The 25,352-nt window shown below is 36.5% G+C and overlaps 1 protein-coding gene across 2 annotated transcripts in view; it reads left to right on the forward strand.

Annotated features, from left to right (window-relative positions):
• The first annotated feature begins 3,962 nt into the window (after positions 1-3,962).
• The window catches only part of LOC127964866 (inactive phospholipase C-like protein 1), a 62,040-nt gene continuing 40,650 nt past the window's right edge, over positions 3,963-25,352 (forward strand). The window contains exon 1 of one of the 2 annotated variants that reach the window (XM_052565285.1): positions 3,963-4,703. In XM_052565285.1, coding sequence (XP_052421245.1) covers positions 4,530-4,703 — 174 coding nt within the window. In that variant the 5' untranslated portion in view covers positions 3,963-4,529. Of the gene's footprint in view, positions 4,704-5,324; positions 6,706-25,352 lie in introns of those variants that run through there. The other variant, XM_052565286.1, reaches the window with a different exon arrangement.

Genomic DNA, 25,352 nt, shown 5'->3' on the forward strand with positions numbered 1-25,352 from the left:
CCTCTTGGTCAAGTGTTCAGAAATAACACTGGAAACCAAGTCTGGGTCCTAGACCGGAAACCACTGTCAGTCTAAACCACACCCGAGGACACTGGGAAGGAAACCCATGCCTTCTTTAAACAGCAAGCATAGGAAGGAAACAGTAGATAGTTAAACTGACACAAAACTGTATGCAAATGTAAAACTCAAATTATTTATTTTTAAACTAGTATTTCCAAAAATTACACTAACTATTCATTTCTCATCTGTCTCCACATTGTAATCCCAAAATATAGAATCCCTCCACAATATAATCCCACCTCGGTTCCTGTGAGATTAAACTGGCCTACATCAGTCACTCTGACACATAATCCTGACTCTACGCAACCTATTCATCTGTTCCTGAGCTCCAGTGAGATCATTCCTGGTGAGAACCAAATGTAACTTTTTACAATCATTTTTAATGTTAGAGCAACAATGTCACCAATGGTAAGCAATGTCACCTCTCAGAAAGAAGACCCAGACAGAAGGCATATGACAAGTGGTTTGGAAACTGATGGATGGATTGATGTCAGCATTTTTTAAAACTGGCATTTCTTTGTACCTGATTTAGTGATTGAATGGTATCTTATTCCATCTTATGAGGAAATTACTTCCATAATATAGGGGAGACTGAGTAGTGTTGTTACAAGATGCTAGTGGAAACCAATCAGAAATTAGATAGAGGGATAAAATGACTATATCAAACATGGCAACCACCCTATTCAGGTGGTTGTAGAAGCTGTCTTTTTTAAAATACTTTGAAACAATACAAGTATTAAGTTTGCTTAGATATTATTTATCATTCAGAAAATACAAATTAAAACTGGACTTCTTATGGTACATAAAGGCTATTTAAACTGCCTCATGAATGAGCGAATTCAGGTTTGCAAATGATCGCCACACGTCTCTTCTCCAATACATGTAACACAGCGCCACCTAGTGTTCAACACATTTAATAACTCTGTATTGAATCGTGATTTAAAAAATGTTTAGCATTATAAATTAAAATTCCAATTTAATTTCATGTCACCAATGTAGATTCAATATAAAAAAAGTAACAATCATGTCTGATAGAATTTTCACTCATCTCATTGTGTAATAGATTTTGTTGTGGATCTTTTGCCACTCAGATGCAAAATTTAACCAGAGAGTGGGCCTCTCTGACTGTGATACAGAATTAAGCTAAATATCCATGAATATCTGAATATCGATATTATAAAATGTATTAAAATATACTGTGTAAAATCCAGAAATCCTGATGTTGTCATTTGCTGTTGGACCTCACCAAAACTTTCTGTCTTATAAACATGACTGACTGAATAGTACAGGTAAAATATTATGCAAATTATGTTTTCTTTCAGTTTTTGCATATTCCCTCTTGTGAAAATGTTTTCATAACTTAACATTTTATTTCATTTTTATTCTTTAATTATATATAAAAAAATCTGTAATATTTAATAATTGCTTTATCAGAGAGTGTGATGTAATAGTCATTTTTTTCTTCTTAAACCATCATTAATATAAATAATTATATTATTTATTTTTGAAAATGTAAAGCAGGGATGTAAATTCTATAAAGTGCCTTAAATCCGGTTTAAATGAAGAATGTAGCCCTTGAAACATCTATTCAATTAAATTGGTAGGCCTAAGCTAAATTTGTTCTCCATACAAAACTAGAGAAAATGTATAAGTTAAACATGACTGTTATGACTGAATATTTTGAGAGCTAAAATATAATGCAAATTCTGGTTTCTTTAACATCTTCCAGCTAAAAGTAACCAGCTGCTCTTATTCTTTTCATTCTTTTCCATGAGGCACTTGAGACGTTTGATCCAATATGAAGAAAGCGATTCAGTTTTGAATGTGAGGAGATGTAAAGTGCAGATAGAAATGACTTTTTTGACATTTTGAATTGCAATTGAAACAATAAAGGAGTTGAGGCTGCACCTGCAATTGCTGTTATCTCGTTCCACACCGAACAGAGAGCAAAGAAGTAGATCTGAGGAGTGAAGGACACAGAGATAAGAGCAACACGACCCTGACACACATCTGTCACCTCTCACACTCGCGCGCGCTCTCCAGAAATAACAAGCGTGTAGAAACACTGAAATATTTAAACCAAGTTTACAAGACAAGGCTACCAGGTAAACGATTTATGTAGGGATCCTACAACACAAAAGCATACAAGATGTGCCATATTTTCAAAGTAAACTGTGTATTTTTATTTATTTATTTATTTATATGATTCTGGCTGTAATGTTAATCTTAAATCGTAGTAATTTACGATATACACCAGAGGGCGTTATACACATGGTAGCCTAGTTCTTAGTGAAAAACTATCTATCATCACACACTTCCGTGAATACTGCTAATAGTTCAAGATACGTGTGCACATACATTTTCGTTATTTATCGACTCAAGTCTAACCTTAATCATATAATGTTGCTGTGTTAGGTGTTAACCTGGTTCTATAATCTAAACAAATAACAGAAAAACTGTGTAGCTAATAGTGAGAGATTATTATTATTATTATTATTAATAACAGAAATACCCCACATACTGTTTAATAATTAATCTTAGTGGACACTAACACATTTTCTAAGAAGTAACACACAGATATGATGTGGTGAATATTCAGTTGGGTGTGTACTTTGCTATGAGAAGATAGTTTTCAGACCTCTTTGCCTCATACACTGTTACCTCAGACACACACACACACGCACACACACACGCACGCACACACACACACACCTTACACCAACTGTCTACTTTTGGCTGAACAGGGTGACTAAAACAAGCCCCATTCTTTCCTAAAGTTCCCATTTCATAACCCTCCTTTGCTACCCAGTGTGCTAAACATTTAAGGTGTGCCAATGTAAAGTAGGATGTTAAAACACTAATCAGTCTTAAAGTGCATTTTAAAGCTATGTTTAATGGAACTCTTTCTCACAGAGAGGGGTTAGTTTTACAAAGACAAGAGGAAAGCTGCAGAAAGGTGTTAGAGTGCTTTTCACAGAGGACTTGGATCTCGAACAAGCCCTGTTCACTTGGCTCATCGCAAGGTTTTCACAATGTTTTTTTATTCTGTTTTATGAACCATATTCTCATGCCCTTGTCATGTGTTCTACACACACATCAGATAGAGGACGGTCCATGTCATTTATGATTACATTCATCAGTGAAGTGTTAAAGGCCTCATGTCAGTGTGGTCCTGCTGTCTGTCTTCAACAAATAGGCAACATCTAATAGTGGAGAATCATAACAAAACCTGCTATAGCTGCTATGAAGGTCTTTGAAAGACACTTATTTTGTCAGGTACGCCTACTGTGACTGATAAATGATAAACAAAAATACAAGACAGACGCAGGAACGGACGATATACGTGATTTTCTTGGATAATGATTATTAGCATGACCAAATTTATCCTGGAAATAATTATTTATACATAAGCTAAGCTATTTTTATGGTTATTTTTTTTTGGTCAATATTTATGAAGAATAAACTTGTCATAAACATTTTTTTTAAAGTTATTTATTTTATTTAATTAAACGTTTGTTTTTGTTTTATTTAAAGTAATGCATGTTTTTATGGTTTAAGTTAAATAATAACCCAGAGGTTTAGTCTAATTTATATCTTAATGTATTGTTTGTGATAGAAAAATAGTAAGATAGATTCTTTGATACACAACACCAAATCGTCAATATTTCATCCCCAAAATAGCTGCTTCGGAAAAGTGATACCCCAACCTTCTTTTCTCCCAAACATCTGGTAAACTCAAATGAGTAACATTCCTGAGGATCATACGCACTGGCTCCTCCTCTTTGAAAGATGAGCGATTAGCGTTTATGAAAATTGGGACTGTCTGATTGGTCAGGACATCCGTCAATCTCGCGCTTACGGACGCGAGGGGCGGCTTTAGCGGATCTAAGAGGTTGTGCCAGTGTCGGTGGCGTTCCTCATTCTTCACTATCCAAACAACACACAGTGAGATGAGGCGAACAACATCCTCAACCATACTCCGGCGTTTCTTTTCCATCATGGTGACACAGAACGCGCACATTTGGGGTTGTTTTGATGCTTGATATCATTCGGTGACACGCAATCCCTCCGTTCTCCTGCATCTCTGTGAACAGATGTGCATTTTTTTTGCACGTGTTAGGTACAGATTGTTTGACGCGCACCGGATCAGTGAGAGAAGTTAGGAACCGGCGGTGCTTTTTAACTTGTTGCGCGGTGATGCAAGTGTCCTCTTGCGCAAGAGAATGATTCATGAGCCAGTTATTATACATATCATTTGTTCTTCGAGCTGTGTGACTGGCAAAAGTTGTTTAAGGATGGGCTCAAGGAACGAGATCCATTCTTTAGCTGCTGTACAGCCTGCGCAATTAAGTTAAATTGGACTACCGGAGCTACCCACAGACCCACATCATCAAGAGTTGGGTGTGGATGTTCTTTTGTCCAAATACAGAGTAAAATAATACTAATTTCCTGACTAACTAATCCTGGAGATGTCGGAGTCTTACGATGACGGGGTGTGCGGGGATGGAGCTCCGGACTTCATCCCACCGAGAGCGGTTCGATCAGGCCGGCGGAGTGGACTCGGCGTGTCGCTGGTGGAGCGCGATGAAGCGGCTCTCCTAGAGTCGATGAAAGCGGCGCCGAGGAGGAGCAGCATCATTAAGGTATTAGCAGAAACACACCTGTGAGTTGTTAAGAGTATGGTAATGTAAATTACTCGAGCTTGTCTTTTCAAACGAAAGTATAACAGTAATTCAGATCGTGGAATATAGTGCGTTAGGCACCTCACCAAGTAAACAACAGCCAGTGTCCTTGCAGTTCTTCCAGGTTATGACACATTCAGTTCTCTCGGACATGCCTGAGGGTTTGTAACGTGATCAAGGTCATAGTTGTGGTTCATTATGGATCCATGTAAGGTTTTACCTACAAACGTTTTAGTTACCAGCCTAGATTACAGGATGCATCAGGGTGTAAACAGCCCTTCCACTGGTTTTGCTTTAGGACCCAGGTCAGATGTGGCCACCTAACAAGGTACTATAAGTGTCTATAGTAAAATTAACGAATTTTCCTCAAGTAAAACTTTTAAACATTTTTATATTGTCTTAAGAGATTGAGGGAAGCTGCCCATATTGACATCTGGGCAGATTCTGGTAAACACAAAGCAAAAGTTCGGTTTTAACATACTGGATTTGTTAGACTATCAAAATTTTCTTGTTTCTCTTATGAAGAACTGTGAATAATATGATTATTCAGATTTTATTATTTGCTTTTTGCATTGTTTTCAGACCTGTGTCCCATTTAGGGTTTAGAACTTCTGCAGCCTGGTTTGGAACCCTTGAGGTAACCATCACTTCAGGATTCTGTAATTCACATTCCTTGTGAATAGATATTATATTCAGGACATCATATACATAAATAAGCACAACTCTGAGCCCACTGGTCAGCATTATATATCTTTTTGTTGTACCTTGAATCCTTGAGATAACTTGCTGGATTCACACATCCTCACCTGAGAAATCTGCTGACAGTAGATCTTTAATCACAAGAAAAGCTTTTGTGCCTTTAGTGAAATTGTGATCTTGCCATAAGTTGATGTTCTTATGGACCTTCATAATTATTAATGCTGTTTTCTTGTCTGTCATCCACATAGGGTCAAAAACATAGTGGTTTTTCAGTTCAGGTATGGTTTTGTATGTCACTAAACTAGTCATTAAGTAACATAACCATAGACTTTTGGACTGCTTTTCGAGGATGGAAGCATTTTAGTTCACTTTAACAGAAAATTCAGTGAAATGAATAGAGCCAGAGGTCATTTTCCAGAGAATGGTTGTTACAGTATGTAAACAGCAAGGCCATTGTGACCTAAAGGTTGACCTGAAACAATTCCATTTTACAAGAATAAAGCCTAGACAATGACTTCAAAGAGATGAATGAAATACCCATATTTACAAAGTAAGAACTTTCTCAGCACTTATAAGGATTACTAAAGAAAAGGACATGTTAAGAGGTCAGATTAATAGCCAGACATGTTCGAAACATACAAATGCCCTTAGGGTCTTGGGTTTACTAATGCTTTAGATAATCATTGATCTAGTGTTACAGAGTAATGCAGCAATGAGTCTACATCAGTGGTCTGCATTGAAGGTCAGCCAATGAGCTTCAGCTTTATTAGGTAGAAGGATTAAGGAGCAAGCCAGCGACTACAAGGGGTGTCTAGCTATTAGACACCACACATGTAGAGTTTCTGTAAAGCACAACACTTGCTAGTCAGTGGCTATTGTTGCAATGTAATTCAAAATGTTGATTGTGCTCATTGTGTTTGCATACCATAATTAAAACATTTGGGTCTTTTGATGTTCTCTTATTTACAGTTCAAATTCTTCTTTTTTTAGACATTAGATTTTGCAATTACGACAGTGAAGCTCCAGAGAAACTGGTGCTGTTACTCTGTACATGAGACTGTAAGACGTATTTGGGTGCTGCCCATAACCAAGTTCAGTACTTTCAGTGCTCGAATAGGCTGTCTTAGTTCAGTGAGCAGGAAGTGGCATAGGGTAATTGGCAGATGGCAAAGAAGCTGATGATGATAGAGTGGAGAGAGGAGGCAGTGCTCATGTGACTCATCCCAGCCCGGGTTCTTGGTTCTGTTTGTTTGAGATCCAGAATGTGAGTAATGTTTCCTGTCCTCAGTCAAAGTGTGCCATCATTGTTTTTAAATGAATGCAGGTATATAGCTTATACATATTTAACACAGCCTGTTATCTACAGAACTCCCTCTGTGCAGTAAAGCATGCACAAGGGCACTGGACATCAGTGTAATAATCAAATGGAGTTGTGTTCTCATGGCTGAATAAAATAAATTGTAGGCCTACATACATTTAATTGTATGTGGACAGTGGAAAATGTGTTTATTAGGAATATGAGTGTAGGAATATGTCAGTTTTACTCTATAAAGGTCAGAGTATCCAGTCAAAAACATACTCGAGTGAATACAAAATGTATAATTTATTTGTAATTAATTATTTAAAACAAATATTTTTTTGCTAGCTTTAGAAATCAAAGATTTTCCAGAACTTCTAGAGTGTATATTTCATTTTTGATGTAAGTTTAATGAGCAATTATATTATATTGTTTTATTTTATTTTGAAAAGTAACCTTTTATTAATTGGATTAGATTATTTCAGTAAAATAGAAAAACATATATTAAAGTCATGTAAACCTGTGAATTTAGTTTAATTGTACCTTGAAGATAATGACATTATGAGAGAAATTGGAGAGTACAGTTTGATATTCACATTCTGTAATGAAAAAAATAACAGAACTATATCTTAGATATAGCAAAGAAGTATAGTTAATCAAGTAGTTTGTATGTATGTTGTGTTTTGACATGATTTTCATGAGGAAATAGGAAACCACCCAAATTTTGTGAGCATTGACAGTGAGCTTTAGGTTGAGCAGAAAAACAAACTTGGGGAAGCCCGTGCACTGAGCCCTGGGGAACACCTTGCTTGTTTTTCAGCATCATGAACACTTTCCATTTAATCAGTGCTGTCTGACTACAGCTTAGTATAGTGTATCGATTACAATGTTCCACACAATCTCTACCTCACTTTTTACCATATTTGCTGTAATTCAAGATACCATTCCTTTCCAAAATATATTTGCTGTAATTCAAGATACCATTCCTTTTCTTTCTACTTTGCCATCCTCTGTCAGTCTCTGTCCCACTTTTTGCTTCCTTTCCCACTTAGGTCTCTTTAGCTGTCCCTCTCCCCTCAGTGTTCAAATGCAAACAAAACAATATTTAATATTGCTCATTAAAGATTAGTTTATTAAAAAATGAAAACCGTCATCACTTCCCCTCATGTTGTTCCAAACTATGACTTTCTTCTAGAACACAAAATGAGAGGTTTTGAAGAATGCACTAGTCATTATTTTCAATGTAATCAAAATGAATGAGGAGATGATTGAAGCTTTCACATTTCAGTTAGAGTAAATTCAGATTTTTTTCTCAAAGCAAAACTGAATCAAAATCAAAATTCGTTTATTTATGATATTGAACCCTTTTCCTGAAGAAACCCCCAGGCCCTTTTAGAGGAACCATTATTCTTTTTGTTTACCAGTTTGATAATATGACATGCTTTTGATCACACTAAACTTCGTTCTGTAGCGTTGCACTCTGTTCTGGACCGTGATTGTTTAGAATGCGTCACTGGCTGCTGGTCAAGAGAAATAACAATGTAGCTGCTTTGACACTGTGTGACTGGCTTTGTGATTAAGTGGGCCTGTGTACGAGTGTTTGTCGGTGTCCTGAAGGCAAATTGGGACCTCTGTCCTCTAGTGTCACTCAGCTACTGGTGCCACAATCCTCCGATTGCCGTTATCCTTCCTATCTGACACAAGCGCTCATCAAAGCCTCTGGGGCCTCATTTGTGATCAGAAGCCCAGTGTGTGTCTGTATGAAGTTGGTTTATGATCTAAATCTGCTTGGAAAACTAGATGGGTACAGCGACCACTAAAGTTGTTTTATGACTGTCTGTGTGTCAGTGGGGAAGTATACACATTCTTTTATCAGAGGATGCAAATTCTGACATTTTCATAACCCTTTTCCTGTGCTTATTTCATAGAATTTGGCTCTGTTTCTTAGCAGTACCTCCGGTGACTGCATCTTGGAGACATTTGCCTCATTAACATTGTTTTTTCTTAACATTTACTTGCTTTTCAGTTTCAGGTGAAAGCTGGACAGCAATTTTGCTGTGACGCTTGTGAGGAAAGGGCAAACTAATTTTCTTTTTAGACAAATTGCCAAAAGCTGAAGACATTTATAAGGTTCAGAAATCTTTTTTCTAAACTTTTAATCTAGCTGCCCCTTGGTTGTTGTGTCAGCCTTTAAATAGAATTTTACGGTTATCATCACCTGTTGGTGCGGAGACCACCGGAATACAAAGAAGTCGGGAGAGATACAGAAAGTGTGAGTGAGAGAATTTCTGAGGTAAAGGAGTGCGATAGCTGAAGAAACTGTCTGCGTATAGCTTCCTGTTTAGTAACACCCAACCCACAGCTGATGTTGTTCTTGTGTGGTGCATGGTTCTACTTCAGAAGAACATCTGATATTGGCATTGTAGTGTATGTGCCCATTATGGTGACAACGGTATTCAAAAAAGGGACTTCAGGCGATGGAGGAAAGGCAGAGGCACTACAGATGTCAGAGCGTGACTCTGAAAAAGCACTGACAAGGGAAAGTCATGCGTGCTTAGGCGTAGACAGGAAGTACAGTACAAAAGATAATATGATAGCATGAACATATAAGCAAGTTAAATGAGAGGGAGCAGTGTTGTAACTGGTTGGTAATTTCATCACTAGAGTACTTATTATTTTAGTGTGGAGCTCAGCATGTGGCCGCTCAACTGAGAGGAGCCAAGTTAGAACTGCTCCCTTGGTAGACCACAGCCCAGAGGGAAGTGATCTCTGAGTTTCTCTTTGGGGAGGGTGGGGGGTAGCTAACACACCTAGGCATGCTCACAAACACACCGTCTTTGGTGATGCATGGCAAATAAATGAGGGATGATATGACTCGAAAAGGATAAGTATCTGCACAGGTTCTTTGTGTTGTTGTGTATGTTCATCTTGGGTGAAGTTCTCACCCTGTCAGGGTGAAATTTACTCTGTTATTCCAGTCTGCAGTTTGTCATAGAGGTTTCCCAGTCCTCCCCGGGCCTGGCACACAAGGCACAGGCAAGAATCTTGGAAGACTGAGAGACAAATGTTCTTAGAACACTGGATGACATGCTCATCAAATGTTAAGTGTTTGGGGTCTTTGAAGCATTACAGAGATTTGACAAACAAGAATTCAGCAAAAATTACTGTTGCTTTTTGTAATGCTGTATGATAACCACTGTTCTTATTAAGGCTAGAGTTTAAAGGTGTAAATTATAAAGGTGTTTACTTGTTTATTTTATTAAAATACAGTAAACACTGTAATTTTGTGAAATATCATTACAATTGAGTATACACACACACACACACACACACACACACACACACACTGGGTTTGGACAATGAAACTTAAACACTGGCCAGTATAGTGTTGGATATTTCATGGCTATATTTGTGCAGCCTGGTGGCCAAGCTTCCACCAGGAAGAACAGAGTGTGAAGGTTGAATTAGCAGAGCAATAGCACAGTTTTACGTAAACTATTGCAATGCACACAACATAATGGGACACATATCAGAGTTCAAAAGAGGACAAATTGTAGCTGGCACATCTGTGACAAGGACAACAAGTCTTTTATGGGACTGGGTTATGTCAGCATACAACCATGAAGGACAAACCACATCCAACAGGAGTAACCGTCGACACAAGAGGAAGCTGTCTGAAAGGGATGTCCGGGTGCTAACCCGGATTGTATCCAAAAAACATAAAACCACAGCTGCCCAACCATTACACCAGTCTTTAGTGTCACATGATCCTTCAGAAATCATTCTAATTCTAATATGCTGATTTGTTTTAATTGTTATTTCTTATTGCTGCTTATTCAATTTTTCTTCAGAAATCTTTGAAGAATAGAAAATTCTAAAGAACTTAATTTTTTTTTTAAAGAAAAATTCTTATTATATTATATCATATTATATTATCTCCATGTATATGTCATTTAAAAGTGGCAGGTTTTCTAGGCTTTACATAGTTTTGAATGGAAAATTGGATGCATTAGTCTCAATTCTATAATTCACAGTTCTGCTATACCTATTTCACATTTGTAATTTTTACATGTGAAACTTTATTTATTTTCTGAACACTTGTGCAATGTCGTGCTTATTGACTTCTATTACAAATGCTTTACAGTACAATCCATTTTTGCTCATCTTTTGCCTTTAATTTCTGACTTGAATAACGAAATACATATTTTGTATTTTAACAAAACAATGTATGAAGTTGATGCTGTTTCTTTATTTACCAATTTAAACTGATTGTTGTGTCTAGAGCAGGCATTGTTCAGTCTTTCAGCCAGATAAGCTGTTCAAGTCCAAGAAAATAAAGGGCAGGCAAGCAAGAATGGGATCTTGGATTCTGAATTGCCATGATTTCACTCCAACTCACCATGGAAAACACTGGCACGCAGTTGAGCTACCATGGCAACCGATGGGCCTGACACAATCCACCTCAGTGTTCATTGACATGCAGAAAGCGGTTTTGTAGTCTGGGGTGTGGTCACTACTCTGTCAGCTGAGGTCTACCCTACATGCACTCATGTTCTTGTTCTCCTCTTTTAAGCACGGCCTGGCGTGTGTCTCTCGCAAATGTCTGTGAGAATGTGATCTTTCACTTTGGAAGAATTACAAGAAACACTTAAGGGTTCCGCCGAGTTTGACCCATCTGCACTCCATCAAAAGAGCTGTCCTGTGAATAAGAACAGACGTGCACCAATTTCCTACTGTAAATTCTTGCTTTCATTCCTCCTTCCGCAGATAAAAACAGCGTTTGGTCCTTTGACAGTTGTGTGTTTAGGTTTTTAGTGTGAAAGAGGCATGCGAGAGGTGATTCCTAAATGCAGTTTCTATAACAGGACTACATTTCTAATTGCTTCTCTGGGAAGCAGTGAGAGGGGAAATGAGAGGAAACAAAAGTGGACAACTGGAGGCAGACAATAGAGCATTTGAAAAATGTCTGGCTAAATACAATTGAAATCTTTTCGACAGGATCTTTGACATACTGTGGGTTTGTAAAAATATGCTAACATTGTCTGTACAGTAATGAACTTACAACTGCATGAGGCAAAGAAAAAAACACAGATCACCCCTTTTGACGAAAACGAAACGAGATGCAACATAAATGTTGGTCATGTGATGATGACTATAATTTAATGCAATTCTGTTGACTAATAAAAACGAGTCTAAATGTTGTTTACAAAAATAAAAACTGTTAAATTGTCTCTTTTCGTTGACCAAAACAAGACGAAAAAAAATTAATTAATAACGTTATTTTGACTCATATAGTCACGTCCTTATTATTATTTTGCAGTATTTCTGTTTCTTGTGTCTCACTTCAGGGGCTGCATCAGGTCACACTGTGCATTTTTATCCTCAAGCCCCACTTGCGGCATTATTTAGAGGACGACAACAAACAAAAGTTAAGTCTGACACAGAAAAAGGGACCTATGTGTGTACTTCTAACATGTTTGGTTGGTAAAATAAATGTTGTAAATTCAAATCAGAGCATCTTCCGTGTCTGGAATAGGTGTATTCTTGAGTCTATAAGGTAACAATAATAAAATAATATAACCTTATTTGAAATGTGTTCGGCTAAAAGAAAATTTTGGTTTCGTCTATAGTGCTAGGTACTTTTATACTATATTGACTGGGTTAAATAGAATTGCATTACGACAAAGAGACTTAAATACAATACACTAAATGTCATTAGTTTTTGTAGACTAAAACTAGAGGCAAATAGTCATGGATAATTCTGACTAAAATGCTCAGATTTTAAGTGGACTGAAACTTGACTAGACTAAAAAGAGTATGAACATGACTAAAACTTCAATGACAGCTTCACACGAAGACTAGACTAAAACTAAAATTAAAACAGGCCACCAAATACAACACTAACCTTGATAATGATGTGATATCAATATTTCACCACATGATTACCGTGAAGAATAGAATTCATGATATTATTGCGCTTTATGGAAAATTGGAAAATATGAAACTCTGTCAAATATCCTCACAACCTTTTTTTTTTTTTTTTGGTCAAAAAAGTGTTTTAAGCTAATTTTGTATCACATAACATTTCAGTGTGAACAGAAATGCACAAAAACTCAAATACAAATGTATGTGCTTAGGCTAGATAGAGTTACTGTATTTGTGCACGAATCAAAATGCACATTATTGTGATGGATCATTTTCCCCACAAACCTTTCCTCGTTTTCCTTGTTTTTTTCTACCTACACAATTCTGTGCAGTTTTTTTTTAGCTTTATCTTATATATTTTGAATGAATCTCTGACAATGTTGTTTTGAGGATAACCCTTCATTTGAGGGTCTTTTGGATGTCGACCATTAAATTCAACTTAACTTTGAACTTTTCATGCTCAAATCCAGATTATATCACTAACTTAGTATAATGTTGGGTTAAGGCCTCTAATTTTGGGTTAAGCTATGTTTTCACACTTACAATTTAGTTATAATTGCTTTTAATCTTGGAGTATGAAGCCGTCTCATTGTTGCCAAAGGTATAGAGCATTGTCAGATACTTTGTCAGAACTTATTTTTTTATATGAGCCTAATTTTGTTAAATAAAGCATTATTTTACTGAAAATGTTAATCTAAGTGCTTTAACAAAAGCATGAGCTGCGCATTTCTCTTTTGAACCCACCTGGTCTGTTTGCCCATTTTCCATTATAAGAGCATTACTGTAAACCAGTTTTCTGTTTATTTAAACACAGAAGGGTGAGTTGAAATTATTTTATTTGGTAATCAAGAGCAGGCCTCAGAATAGTTGCATTTTATCCTGAAATATTCCTTTTAAGGTGAGCAGATGGAAGGAACAGTTTGTTGTTAAATGAGTTATGAGTAAATTTTTGTTTGAATTTAAAACTAGCCATTGTCTTTAAAGCCATGGGAACTGGCAATATCAATAAATGACAGTAAAACAGATGGAACATTTGGGTAGACAAAAGTACAACCACTTATGCTTGAATTCTGAAAGTGTGTTGTTTTTGGTTCTTTAATTTTTTCCATGTCTTTCCAGACTCCTTCAGTTCGAAGCCTCAAACCGAACCCTGTTACAAATCAGTGTATCCAAAACAAAACTTTGTTGACTATTATATCTGATTACCCATAATGCCACTACCCACATGCATGTCTGATTTTGGCATAATCCTTTTAATTGGCAGTTTTTAGTCTTCAGGCAGTTGTTCTACCCTTATTTTTCCATTATTTGTTCTTTTATTGTTTTGGCTGAAAGAAATGTGTTCGCTTTCACATTTCTCCATCTCTATCCCTGATGCTTGGCAGTCACGGAGTAGGCACTTCTTCTTCCGCACCAGGAATGACCGTGCCAGTGACCCTGTGATCTTTGAATCTCAAAAGATGCAGGTTGGGCGGTTTCCATAGTAATAAATGGGAAATATCGGCTTTTCAACTTCATCTGTCTCCCCCTTGAAGTGTTTTTGTCTCTGTTGCCTTATCTCTGTCTTTGCACACTCCCTGTTGTCCAAGAACACTCCTATGAGAACCGCAGTTCGACACGTTACAAATCGCTGCTGCCAAGAACACAGGCTTATCTCTTTTCATCTCTCTCTTTTGGCCTCCACTTCTCCATCCCTCGATCTGAATTTCTGTCTTTTATCTGATCCCTATAGCTTTCTTTCCTTTTTTTTTTTTTAGGGGGACATAGACAAACAGGATGAGACCAAAACAGACATGACAGAGAGGATCAGGCCTGCAGACAGGCAGAGATTTATCAGATAAACTAGAGAGAGAGAGATGGAGAAAGACAGATGATGGAGGCAGACAGTTTTGCCAGGAAGGACATCATTAAAAATCAATTTTGAAACATTTTATAAATAACTATGAATAACAACTATTGGATATAGATGCATTTATTTTATTCAGATACCCAGCTGCCTCTCTCTAAGTCTGGCACATTGACGACTTTTCTGAGTGACTGATTGATATTTTGTTTTATTGTGGTTTTCAGAGGATATGATATGGGTGTTATAAATGAAACTGAAAAAAGTCTCAAGGGTTTTTTTTTTTTTTTTTTTTTTTTTTTCTGACCCTTGGATAGAGTGTGAATTACAGATGTAATTATGAACAATGTGAAAGTATGAAAGCCCAAGAATAGGTACATTGTAACAGGATTATTACATAAACCTACAGCTTCTGCTTCAGCTTTTTTGCACAGTATATAAATGACTGTAAGAGACTCTGAGTTGTAGGCCAAACACACATACACAAAAATAGCACCATACACATGCCTATACACCATAAACATGCAGCTAAACAAAACAACTCTGGGCCTGCATTCAGATACAAACAGGGGCTATTAAACTAATTAGTGTTTTAGTAGTGTAAAGAGATCTCTGAAGAGAAGTCAATTTGGTGCTGTGGTTTTGCTGCTGTGGCTTGCTTTTTTTCTTTGCCCTCAGGCTTCATAGCTTTGTTGCAGTGAGAAGACTATTGCGCTCATGGGGATAAAGGTTCACTTCCGGCCTGCTTTAATACCTCTTTCCTTCTCTGTAATGTTTTTTTTATATATATATTGATATAAAATTAGATCCCCCTCCCACCACCATCAGATTTCTTTGTTTTGTGAAACCCCTCATTGTCCTGCTTTAATCTGTACAGATGTCGTGGTTTACCAAAACATACAAAGCTGTGGTATACTGTACATTTTTCTTGTAGCTAGACTTTTGAGCATGAAGCTATAGCGATGGCAAGGTAGTTTCTTAGGAACCATTCAAACTGATAAAATGTATACTGTACCTTGAATACACTGTAAATTGCTTTGGATAAATTGTCTACCAGATGATATATTATAAATGCATACATTAACATAAAATAAATATTTATTTTAAAATGGCCTTTTAGTGTAGATTCTGTCTGCAAATTACCTCCATCAGAGGAATGTAAATGCTTGATTTTTTTTTTCTTCAAGTGAAATCAGGATTTCCATGAATCATGTATTTCCGCTAAACAAAACATTTCACATTGAATAATTCAGCAGATGCTTTTAACCAAAGTCACTTAGAGATTAGGAATGCTCAAGTGATTCTAACACAAAAATGTACAAAGTTAAAAAACAACAAATCTGGCCAGAAGAGAAAAGGAAAACCCCATTAACGTAGCGTAGTACTGTAGATTAATCCTGAGCTAATGACAGAATTCTAATCTCATTATTCATAATCCAACCAAAGCACTACAACAAAGAGAGATTAACACCAGCATTAGAGCAAAATGCAGAACAGAGCGGAGTTCTAGTTTGAAAATTGCTGTGTTGTATACAGTTATAGTATATACATATTACACAACAATATAAAGTGTAAGTTTATTTTTTTAAGTCTTTATTTGAGTTTGTGTGTTTATTTATTTAGGCTATTTATACACCCATGCATGAATACATATAATTGAATTATTTGTTTCCAAAAGCCTAACAGATTTATATTTAATTTACATTTGTGTATATTTATAAACATGCATGTTTATGTATTTATTTGTGTTGCACATTACACACCAAATGTTTGGTCAAACTTGACTGAAGTTGTGGTTGCACTTTATTTTACAGTATGTGCACTTACGTGTACCTAGAGTGTACTTACCCAAGAAAGTACTGGATAATATAAATTTACTTCAAGTGTTAGGTTTTGGGGAAGATTCAGGGTTAGTTTAACCTAATCATTACCCAGTTATTTCAACATCAACACTGAATTAAACTGACATTGAATCGACTCGAGCTGAATAATGACATTGCTGCCTTTTGTAGAACTGCTTATTGCTGATTGATGAACGTCACACTCTTATTGATCTGGACTAAACCAACACTGAACTGACTTGAGAGAATAATTACACTATTGTCTTCTTAGAGCTACTTTACAGCAGAATCTATTGCTGAGTTTCCATGATTGATTCTGCTATTTTTTAGAAGATGTCTGTATTGTATAAAACACTAAAGAAATAAAGGTGGCTTGATGGAATTTGTTTATTTAAATTTATGAACATGCATCATTTGCATCCCAATTTTTCCATTATAACCTTGAAAGAAATCTTGAACTCAAGCAAGAAAGATGTAACCATCATCATCATCATCATCATCCCATTTTTCAGTCATGTCACAGTAGATGGAAAATGAGCTGGAAGTGGCTTTGAGTCAAAGCCAGTCAGCTGACCTGTTAATAAACACAGCGTGCCTCACCTTTCACCTGCCCTCCACTGATCTCAAATCAGATTAACGTTAAAGCCTTCCATTGACTTCCTAACGCATCCACTGCAGTAATCTTTCGGCCTAGTTCACATGCCAAGTTGTGCAAATGAGAAGACCTCCCAGAGAGAGAGGGGAAAAAAAGCCGAAACAGACTTGCACTTACATTTTATGAACATTTTCAAAATGTTGTTTGCTTGTACAAAACTGTAGCCATGATATATGGTGTTTTGACTGTTGCCATGTGATTAATAAGGTATTCTGAGTGGCCTCTTACTGGCCCAAGTCTTAAGAGCTACTCAAAATGCCTCTATGATATTCAGGTCTTTAGCTCTGAATTCCTTCTTTAATATGTATGTATTTGCATAGGACCCCCTACCCACACATTTCTGTGTTTCTATAGTTACCCAGAATGTCAGTCAAAGTCCCGTACACTGTCGCTGAAAGAGTATCCTCTCTGTATCTATGGTTACCCCAGCTGTCAGTCACTCTCTCACTGTGAGTCTCCACACAGGGGTAGAATTGCCGGAAGAGCTCAGGGTAAAAAGTAGGGCAGGTGGTGATCTCGGCTCTTCCTGATGGATCTTGGTGTGGAGTTTCAGGTTCAGACAGGAGCCTTCTGGAAAGCGTAATCAACCATATGTTGCTTCTTATAATTATAAAGTACCTGCGGCCAAGTCTATTATTTGACTCTGTGCGCTTGGTATAATTAAAACGGCATTAATTTGATTGTTCTAACAAATGTTTGCATGATATTCGTTTACAGTAATTCAACAATGACAGTCTCAGTAGCAAAGATCAAGAATATTGCAAACTGGTACATTTGCACAAGAAAATAGCATTAGTAATTGTATGTATCTGTAGTTACTTTACTGTAGCTTTTAATTCAATTTAATGTTAAATGGATGAGATGGTAAATGTGAAGTATCTAGGATACTGGGACACATAGGAACTATAAATTCAATAAATGTTTAGCATTTTTGGGTAACTAATTAATTGTCATATTTATATTTGTGTTTTGATGACTTTATAGTTATTCTGAAGTGTTAAAAAGGGTAATAAATGATTAGGTGGTTAATAAATAAACCTTATATATATATATATATATATATAGGACCAATTATTCATTGATTGTGACACTCAAGATTTGTGTAATGGCTGCTGAAAATTTTTTGCCATCACAGAAATAAAATGTATAATAGGAAGTTGTTATTTTAAATTGTAGTAATATTACAAAATATTACAAGTCTTGTTTTGCTTGATTTTTTTTCTTATTTAATAATTGCAGCCTTGGTTGATAATTGGTGCGCAAGGGAGTTACCAAAAACCATCTTACCAACTTTTTAATGGTGTACAGTATATAAAATATTTTTTTTTAATAGAAAATTTTAATTTATCACTAGTGCATTTCTTTTCTTTTTTTTATATGCTATTTCATGCTTGTGTTTTATACAATTTCTCAGTGAATTATATTATATAGCTCCTGAATATTGACATATATTGTATAAAATTACATTTTTATCCCTTCTGCCATAGTTAGATGACTTTATCACTGGCTCACGCTCTCTTCCGTGACGTCGGTATATCGTAAACATTTCAGTCATGCTTAGTCACAGTGCAGGCTGATTTATTACATATTTCTGTGTGTCCGCCTGCTCTCTAATCATCCCTCTCCATCTTAGTTTCTGCCCTTTCACTATCTTATTTAATGTGTCTGCACACTCTCCGTCTCTCTTCTTCCCCTGTCTGTCCTTCCGTCCTCCTCCTTGCCTCGTCTTACTGCCTGGCTGTTGTGTTTTCCACTCTTGATTTGTGCCTGTGTCCACATGTCCACTCCATCTTCCAGATCTCCTTCAAAATCTGTCCCCTCATTTTCATTGAAAACGTTTTGTCACACTTAACTTGTGTGTCTTCGATCCTCGAGTGAGTCTGTGTGTTCTCCTGTCATCTGTCTCTCTTTCTCTTACACTTTCCCTTGTCACCGCGTCCCATCTGCCATTCCCATTTTTCGGTGTCCTCTTTGATGTGTCCTTCCTCCTCCTCCTCTTCCTGCTTGCTTCGTTTCATTGAGCTGTCTCCCACCTGTCCATCTGTCTCCCTCTTTCACTCTCGCTCTCATTTTCTCTCACTTTCTCTCTCTCTTTCTCACCCACTCCCACCATTCCTTCCCTCCTTGGCCTCATTTCTTTTCACAGTTTCATCACTCAGTCATTAATCCTGCTGGCCCCTCCATTAGCGAAATCTGAGAAATTCTCCTCACAAGCCTTTTCAATCTTATCTTATAGTTACACAATAGAATAAAACAAAGGTGAATTGTACAATTTTTTTGTGGCATTAAAAATAATATTTCAGTCATCATTTACTTGACCTCATTTCATTTCAAACCTATGACTTTCTTTTTTTCTGTGAAGCACAAAAGCAGAAATTATAAAGACTGGGCTCTTTTGTCTAGAGTCCTGCCCATACAGTTACAATGAATGTTGACTGAAGCTTTCAAGATTATTAAAGGTCTACATAAAAGTACAATAAATACACCATGAAAGTAGTCTAAACAACTTCACTATTGTAAATATTGAACACAAAATGTATTTCATTTAAATATTTATCTCTGTTAAATAGGTTTAATTGGTTAGACAACTTTTGTATTTACATTTTTTTTGCATTTTGTATATATATACATATTTAATGTCAGACATTAATAAAATACAATACAAAATAACAAATATTAAATGCTCACAAAGAACTTGGTCAATACTAATCTTATATACAAGCACTGGACTAAAAATACATTCATCAGTCATTGCTCCCAAAATGAATTCAACGGGTCATCTTGTTCATGCTATAAATTAATTTCAGCAATAAAATGAAATGTCATCAAGAAAAAGAACATGAACAACATCACATCAGACCACAGAAATTCCTAAATGACATTTCCCTTACATTCAGCTTCCAAAAGTGCATTCATCTTTGCCATGTTACATTCATTTAGTTGACTAGTGCTATGTGTGGTATTAACAAAAACATAAATGGGATTAATAAAAGCACTAACATGGACAAGCTACTCAATATCGCATTCATAATCAAATGAAAAGTATGTGATGGAGATTTACCAGTATTATTAATAACAGAACTGACTTTACTGAAGAGATGCGCATAACAATCACATGCGATTTATCCTGCAGACCTTGTTTGTTGATCACAAAGTACAAAATACAGTAGATGAGAAAAACTAGGATGCTGGATGTATTCAGAATGCAGCCATTACTGTTTAGAGTGCGTGGAATGGTGCGCTGTGATTGGTTGAGAGGATATATCACATTCTGCAAAAAAGGGAGACTGGCGCTTGTCGTGGTATACATACATACATACATACATATATATAAATATATACACACATACATACATACATACATACACACATACATATATATATATGTGTATGTATATGTATATACATATGTATGTATATAAATGCATATGTTGCTAAATGTATAGTGTACAAGTTGTTATAGATAATAAAGAACAACTTTACACTGTAAATCTAGCACCATATTTATTTGTTTACTTGCTGTTAAATATAATTAGTGTTTGTTTAATTACTATTTCATTTTTTTATATATATTTTTTATTTATATAGTCTAGATAACTTGTAAACTATAATTGTATTTAACACAATATATTGCATTTATTTATTTATTTATGTTAAATATAAATAGGGTTGCTAAGACTACTTCTATATTTATACATTTCATTTCTATATACAGACAGACAGACAGATCGATACAGTTACCATCAAAAAAAAGTCAAAAATCTCAGGTGCCTCGTTAAAAGTCACTTTCAGAGCCAGCTTTCCATCCACAGTATTGGTTGATATTATATTCATATATCTCCTTTAACAACATTAATCATAATGCCAAATGATAACCTCTATATATCTGGTCACAGTTAGTGTTGATGAAGAAGTACTTGAGTCTTAATGATATGGCTGTGGTGGAATGCAAGACAAAAATACGGTATTTGTAATTATTCAGAAGAATGAAAAAATAGAAATGAATAAAATCTCTCTCTTTCTCCTCCAATGTTTTGTCCCAGCTTTGCCCTTGCTCCTTCCTCTGGTCCTCATGCTCTGACTGTGTCTAGACTTCTTATTAATGTCAACTGGACTGTGCAGCCCACTGTACTAAAAGAGCCTGGAGCATCGGCCAAGAGTAGGTCATCATTTGTTCTTGGAAGTTCTGTAGAAGTACATTGCTTTTGTTATTGTGTACTGTACACATGCACAGATTAAGTGTACATTCATGTAAGTTCAGGTTAGCTTGTCTTGAATGCAGCCAGCTGAAACCATGAGGTTACAACATGCAGATTCTCATTTGTTTATTTCTATTTGAAAGCATTGTATAAATGCAAAATCAGCATTAGAGTAACACATTCATGCAGATTGAACTGTGCCCCGTCACAACTTTAGTTTGCCATCTGAACCCCTATGATCCTCTGTTTTTCCACTCACATATGCTTTGGAAAAAGAAGTTCAGTGTCACACTTGTGGCCCTTGTTTACATTTGTGAGAAGATTGTTTTATATGCAGTAGCTTTGGTTCAGTTATTGCAGGGACTGCCTTCCTGGAGCTTCAGCCTTCAGTTGTGTGCCTTTCCCATACGCAAGGTCAATGGTGAGAGAGGATATCTGTAATTCCTAGGTTAATAGATCATCCTATTTATAACATTCAGATTTCAGTTTTTCACCATGCTACATGCTCCAAGATATAAGGGGCAGCATTGATTTCAAAACTTGCCCAGGAATCACTCTAAAACGTTTCTTATCATGGACAAAAAGACACTGTAATTTCTCTTTCTATTTCCCTCTAGGTCATCATATTTTCTATTTCAGATGTCATTCTTTTTTCTCAAATAGGGTCCTATCATGTCAGCATGTCCTAAAGCAATCATTCCTTTTCTTCCAATTTTCTGTCCTTCTAGTTCTCTTCCATCCTTTCTCAATTATCTGCTGTTTTCAGCCATTGAAGTGTCTCATTGGCTCTCTTCCGAACCCTAGGGAGCTGCCTTCCTAGACAGGATTTTAAGTATCAAGCTCTTCCAAACACGATTGGCAGCAAAATGATGCTCCCCATTTCTGCCAAAAATGATAGCAGCATCTCGTGTATTTTTCAAAGATAAGGCAATCCCAGAATGCATTGTGATGAGCTCAGGGAAATTCAATCCAAGGTGGTAAGAAGAACAAATAAAACTGTTTTTACAGTCTAATTACAAGTGAACTCGCATGTATGTTCATGAGTAATTATCTACTTACAGAATGCTAAAATCAGACTGACCAAAGGTCTGAATATTTTGCAAATATCATTAAAATGGTTGGGGTCGGATATATATATATATATATATATATATATATATATATATATATATATATATATATATATATATATATATATATATATATTTTTTTTTTTTTATGAATTTTATGCTCACTAAAGCTGCATTTATCTGATCAAAAATACTGTAAAAACATTAATAATGTAAAATACTATTATAATTTAGAACAGCTGTTTTCTATTTTAATTTATTTTGAGATGTAATTTATTCTTGTGATGGCAAAGCAGCCATTGCTCCCCTCATAAAAATGTCTATGAGTTTCTCAAGAAACCAGTCAATATCGAAAACTATATCAATATATATATATATATATATAGAGTAAACTGCATAATATTTTTGTAAATCTGTTTAAACAGCGTTTATTTAAAATATAAATATTTTGCCACATTATAAGTGTCTTAACCGTCATTTAACATAATTTATTTTGTTTGTTCTTTATAAATAAAAGTATTAAACAGTTCCTTCTTAATTTTTGAGGGGCTGTTCACATGGTTGTTCTTGCATTTACTTTTTATTTTATTAATTGTTTAAACATGCACTAGATTGATAGCTTTGATGTTTTTTTTCAGCATCTCAATGTTCAATTATGTTTCATTCCCTTTTTAAAAGCAAGAATGTCCCCTGTTTGAACTGTAGCTGCATATTTGGACTCTAAATACGCCTCTCTTGGGGTTTGGAACAGAGCTCTCATTTTCAATCGTCCTGTTGAGCTTGTTTCCTGAGATGATCTAGCACGTTCTCGCCATTTTCACACCCTGACTGAGAACCTTATTTTCTCTGTATGTCAGACCGCGAGCTGACCTTCACACCTGAGCGGGCTGCTCGAGGGACTTTTAGAGAGAGAGGCAGTATGGGACTATTTTTAAGAGAAGCTCGTTGTTCCACCGCCTCCACCGTCGTTTTCTGCCATCATACAAAAATGCTCACTGACAGCAGGTGCGTGTAATAATTCGAATGCGATATTTGGCTGGATGTAAGAATTACATCAGTTTATAGCACATGCCATCCTTGCAGGCCACCGCAGGTCATCTGTTCACCGGGAGGGTCTTTGTTATAAGTTGATAAGCATTCGAAATGGAATAAATTTGCGCTTTGTATTTCATTTAGGCCGACCGGAGCATCTGTGCACCCATGTGCCGTGGCCCCCATTGCCATGGTAACCATTACCCAGCAGCACTGATGAAAGGACGTCTCCTGCAGACGCCTCTGTAGGTCCTCATTACCTCACCATGTGTGTCTGCCACCGACAGAGAGAGTGTGAGTGAGCATGTCTATGTGCGTAAGAGAGAACGAGGTGAAGTGAGAGAGAGAAGAAAAAAAAGGAATATTTATTGTGTTAAGAAGAGCAGAAGGGGGAAAGAGGGATTTGATTATGGAGCATTATGCCTCCTAAACCTGAGTGCAGGCGTATTTTTTTTCCCTTTTCTGTCTTGCTTATTATTTCTCTTTAAGCTATGTGTACATTGTGTACCGATGTAATTACTCAGCTGTCAGTCATTTGATCTTATTTAGCTAAGCTTCATGATCTGTATCAAATTGTTCTGGCCAGAGAAGTATGTTGGAACCTGAGCAAAAAATGGACAGGAACAGGAAGGAGGAGGATGCAAAGCATTCCTTTTCTCTCTCCCGGTTTGTCTTTAATCATTTCTCTCAAATGACCTCATTAATTGCCTCGGACGTCACGCTGACAGACCACCCATGGAAAGCCCATGTAGCGCCTGTTGCATCTTGCACTATAAGATTGCAAAAACATTTTCGTATTGGAAAGCTCCAGTCTGACTGAATGACTAAATGCAGTTTGTGGGATTCAGGGTTCAAGGGTTTTCTTAAGTGTGCAATGTCAAGTTTTTCAAGTTCCTGGTTATTGGTTTGCAGGGTTAGTAGTTAGCCACAGTTCACGCAAATAAATCTAACTCTAAGTACAGTATAAACCCTGTGGTTTGTATGCAAGCAAAGAAAACAGAATTACCATCAGAAAGCTTTTACAGAGGATTATTGTGGGATATTTATGATTGCTCTTGCCTCATGTGGCTTTTTGTACAGTTTGAGCCATGTGGCAGAGAGACAAGAGTTGATAACACCTGTCAGATTAGCACCTATGTGTGTTTGGTGCGTACTGGCCCAACACTTCTTGTATAACTGTGAAGACGTCTGCATTGGAAATTATTGCAAAACAAAAAGCATCAGGAGATACTGACATTATGTGGAGTTTTAAAATTCATTACAGTGACAAACAATCTCTTTAGCTAACCCCTAAAACCCAACGGACCCAACAAAATAAACTCAATTTTGCGTCCTCTCAGCTCATCCATTGGCCTTTGTGCTCAGTACTTTGTTTTGATACTTGTTTCACCGGCACTGCAGAGATAATGGCTCGTTAGCCAATCATACATCCCACAGTCGATAAGGTGATGACCTCACACTGTGACCATTAATCGACAGGACAAACAAGAGACGATTGGACGTTACTATAAACTCACTGAACAAGAAGCCCTTCAGACTGAACAGTTATTATAAACCCGTCCGATTTGATGTGATTGCACTGGTCTCTGAGGACAGGCGAGTTTATGTCTGCATGTGTGTGTCTGTTTCTTGAATGGTTTCGCTGATCTGGCTGATTGGTCCTGTGGGTGTACTAGCAGGAAACGGTGCGGGAAAACTCCATGCCAGCTGTGTGAACTGCATTCACTGAGATCATGCTTGGTTGGAGCAGTGAGATCATGTGAAAGAACATAAGAGAGGGAATTGCAGACACTGAGATGTCTGTGCTCAAGATGGGGCTTAGTGCGCTGTGGGTTAAATAGGGATTTTGGGGAACTCTAAAATCTTGTAGGGATTCTAAGTTTCACCAGAAAAACATGATTACCAGTATTGAAACCTGTCTGGGAAAGTACTATTGCAAGGAAAAAATGAAGAAAGAGGAATCAAAAATTAAACTTTTCAACGTTTAAATATAAAATGCCAAAAAAAAAAGAAACACCATTGAAGATAAAAAAAAAGCGATACACTGTA

Source organism: Carassius gibelio, chromosome B9 (genome assembly GCF_023724105.1).
Source record: "Carassius gibelio isolate Cgi1373 ecotype wild population from Czech Republic chromosome B9, carGib1.2-hapl.c, whole genome shotgun sequence".
Taxonomy (NCBI): Eukaryota; Metazoa; Chordata; class Actinopteri; order Cypriniformes; family Cyprinidae; genus Carassius; species Carassius gibelio.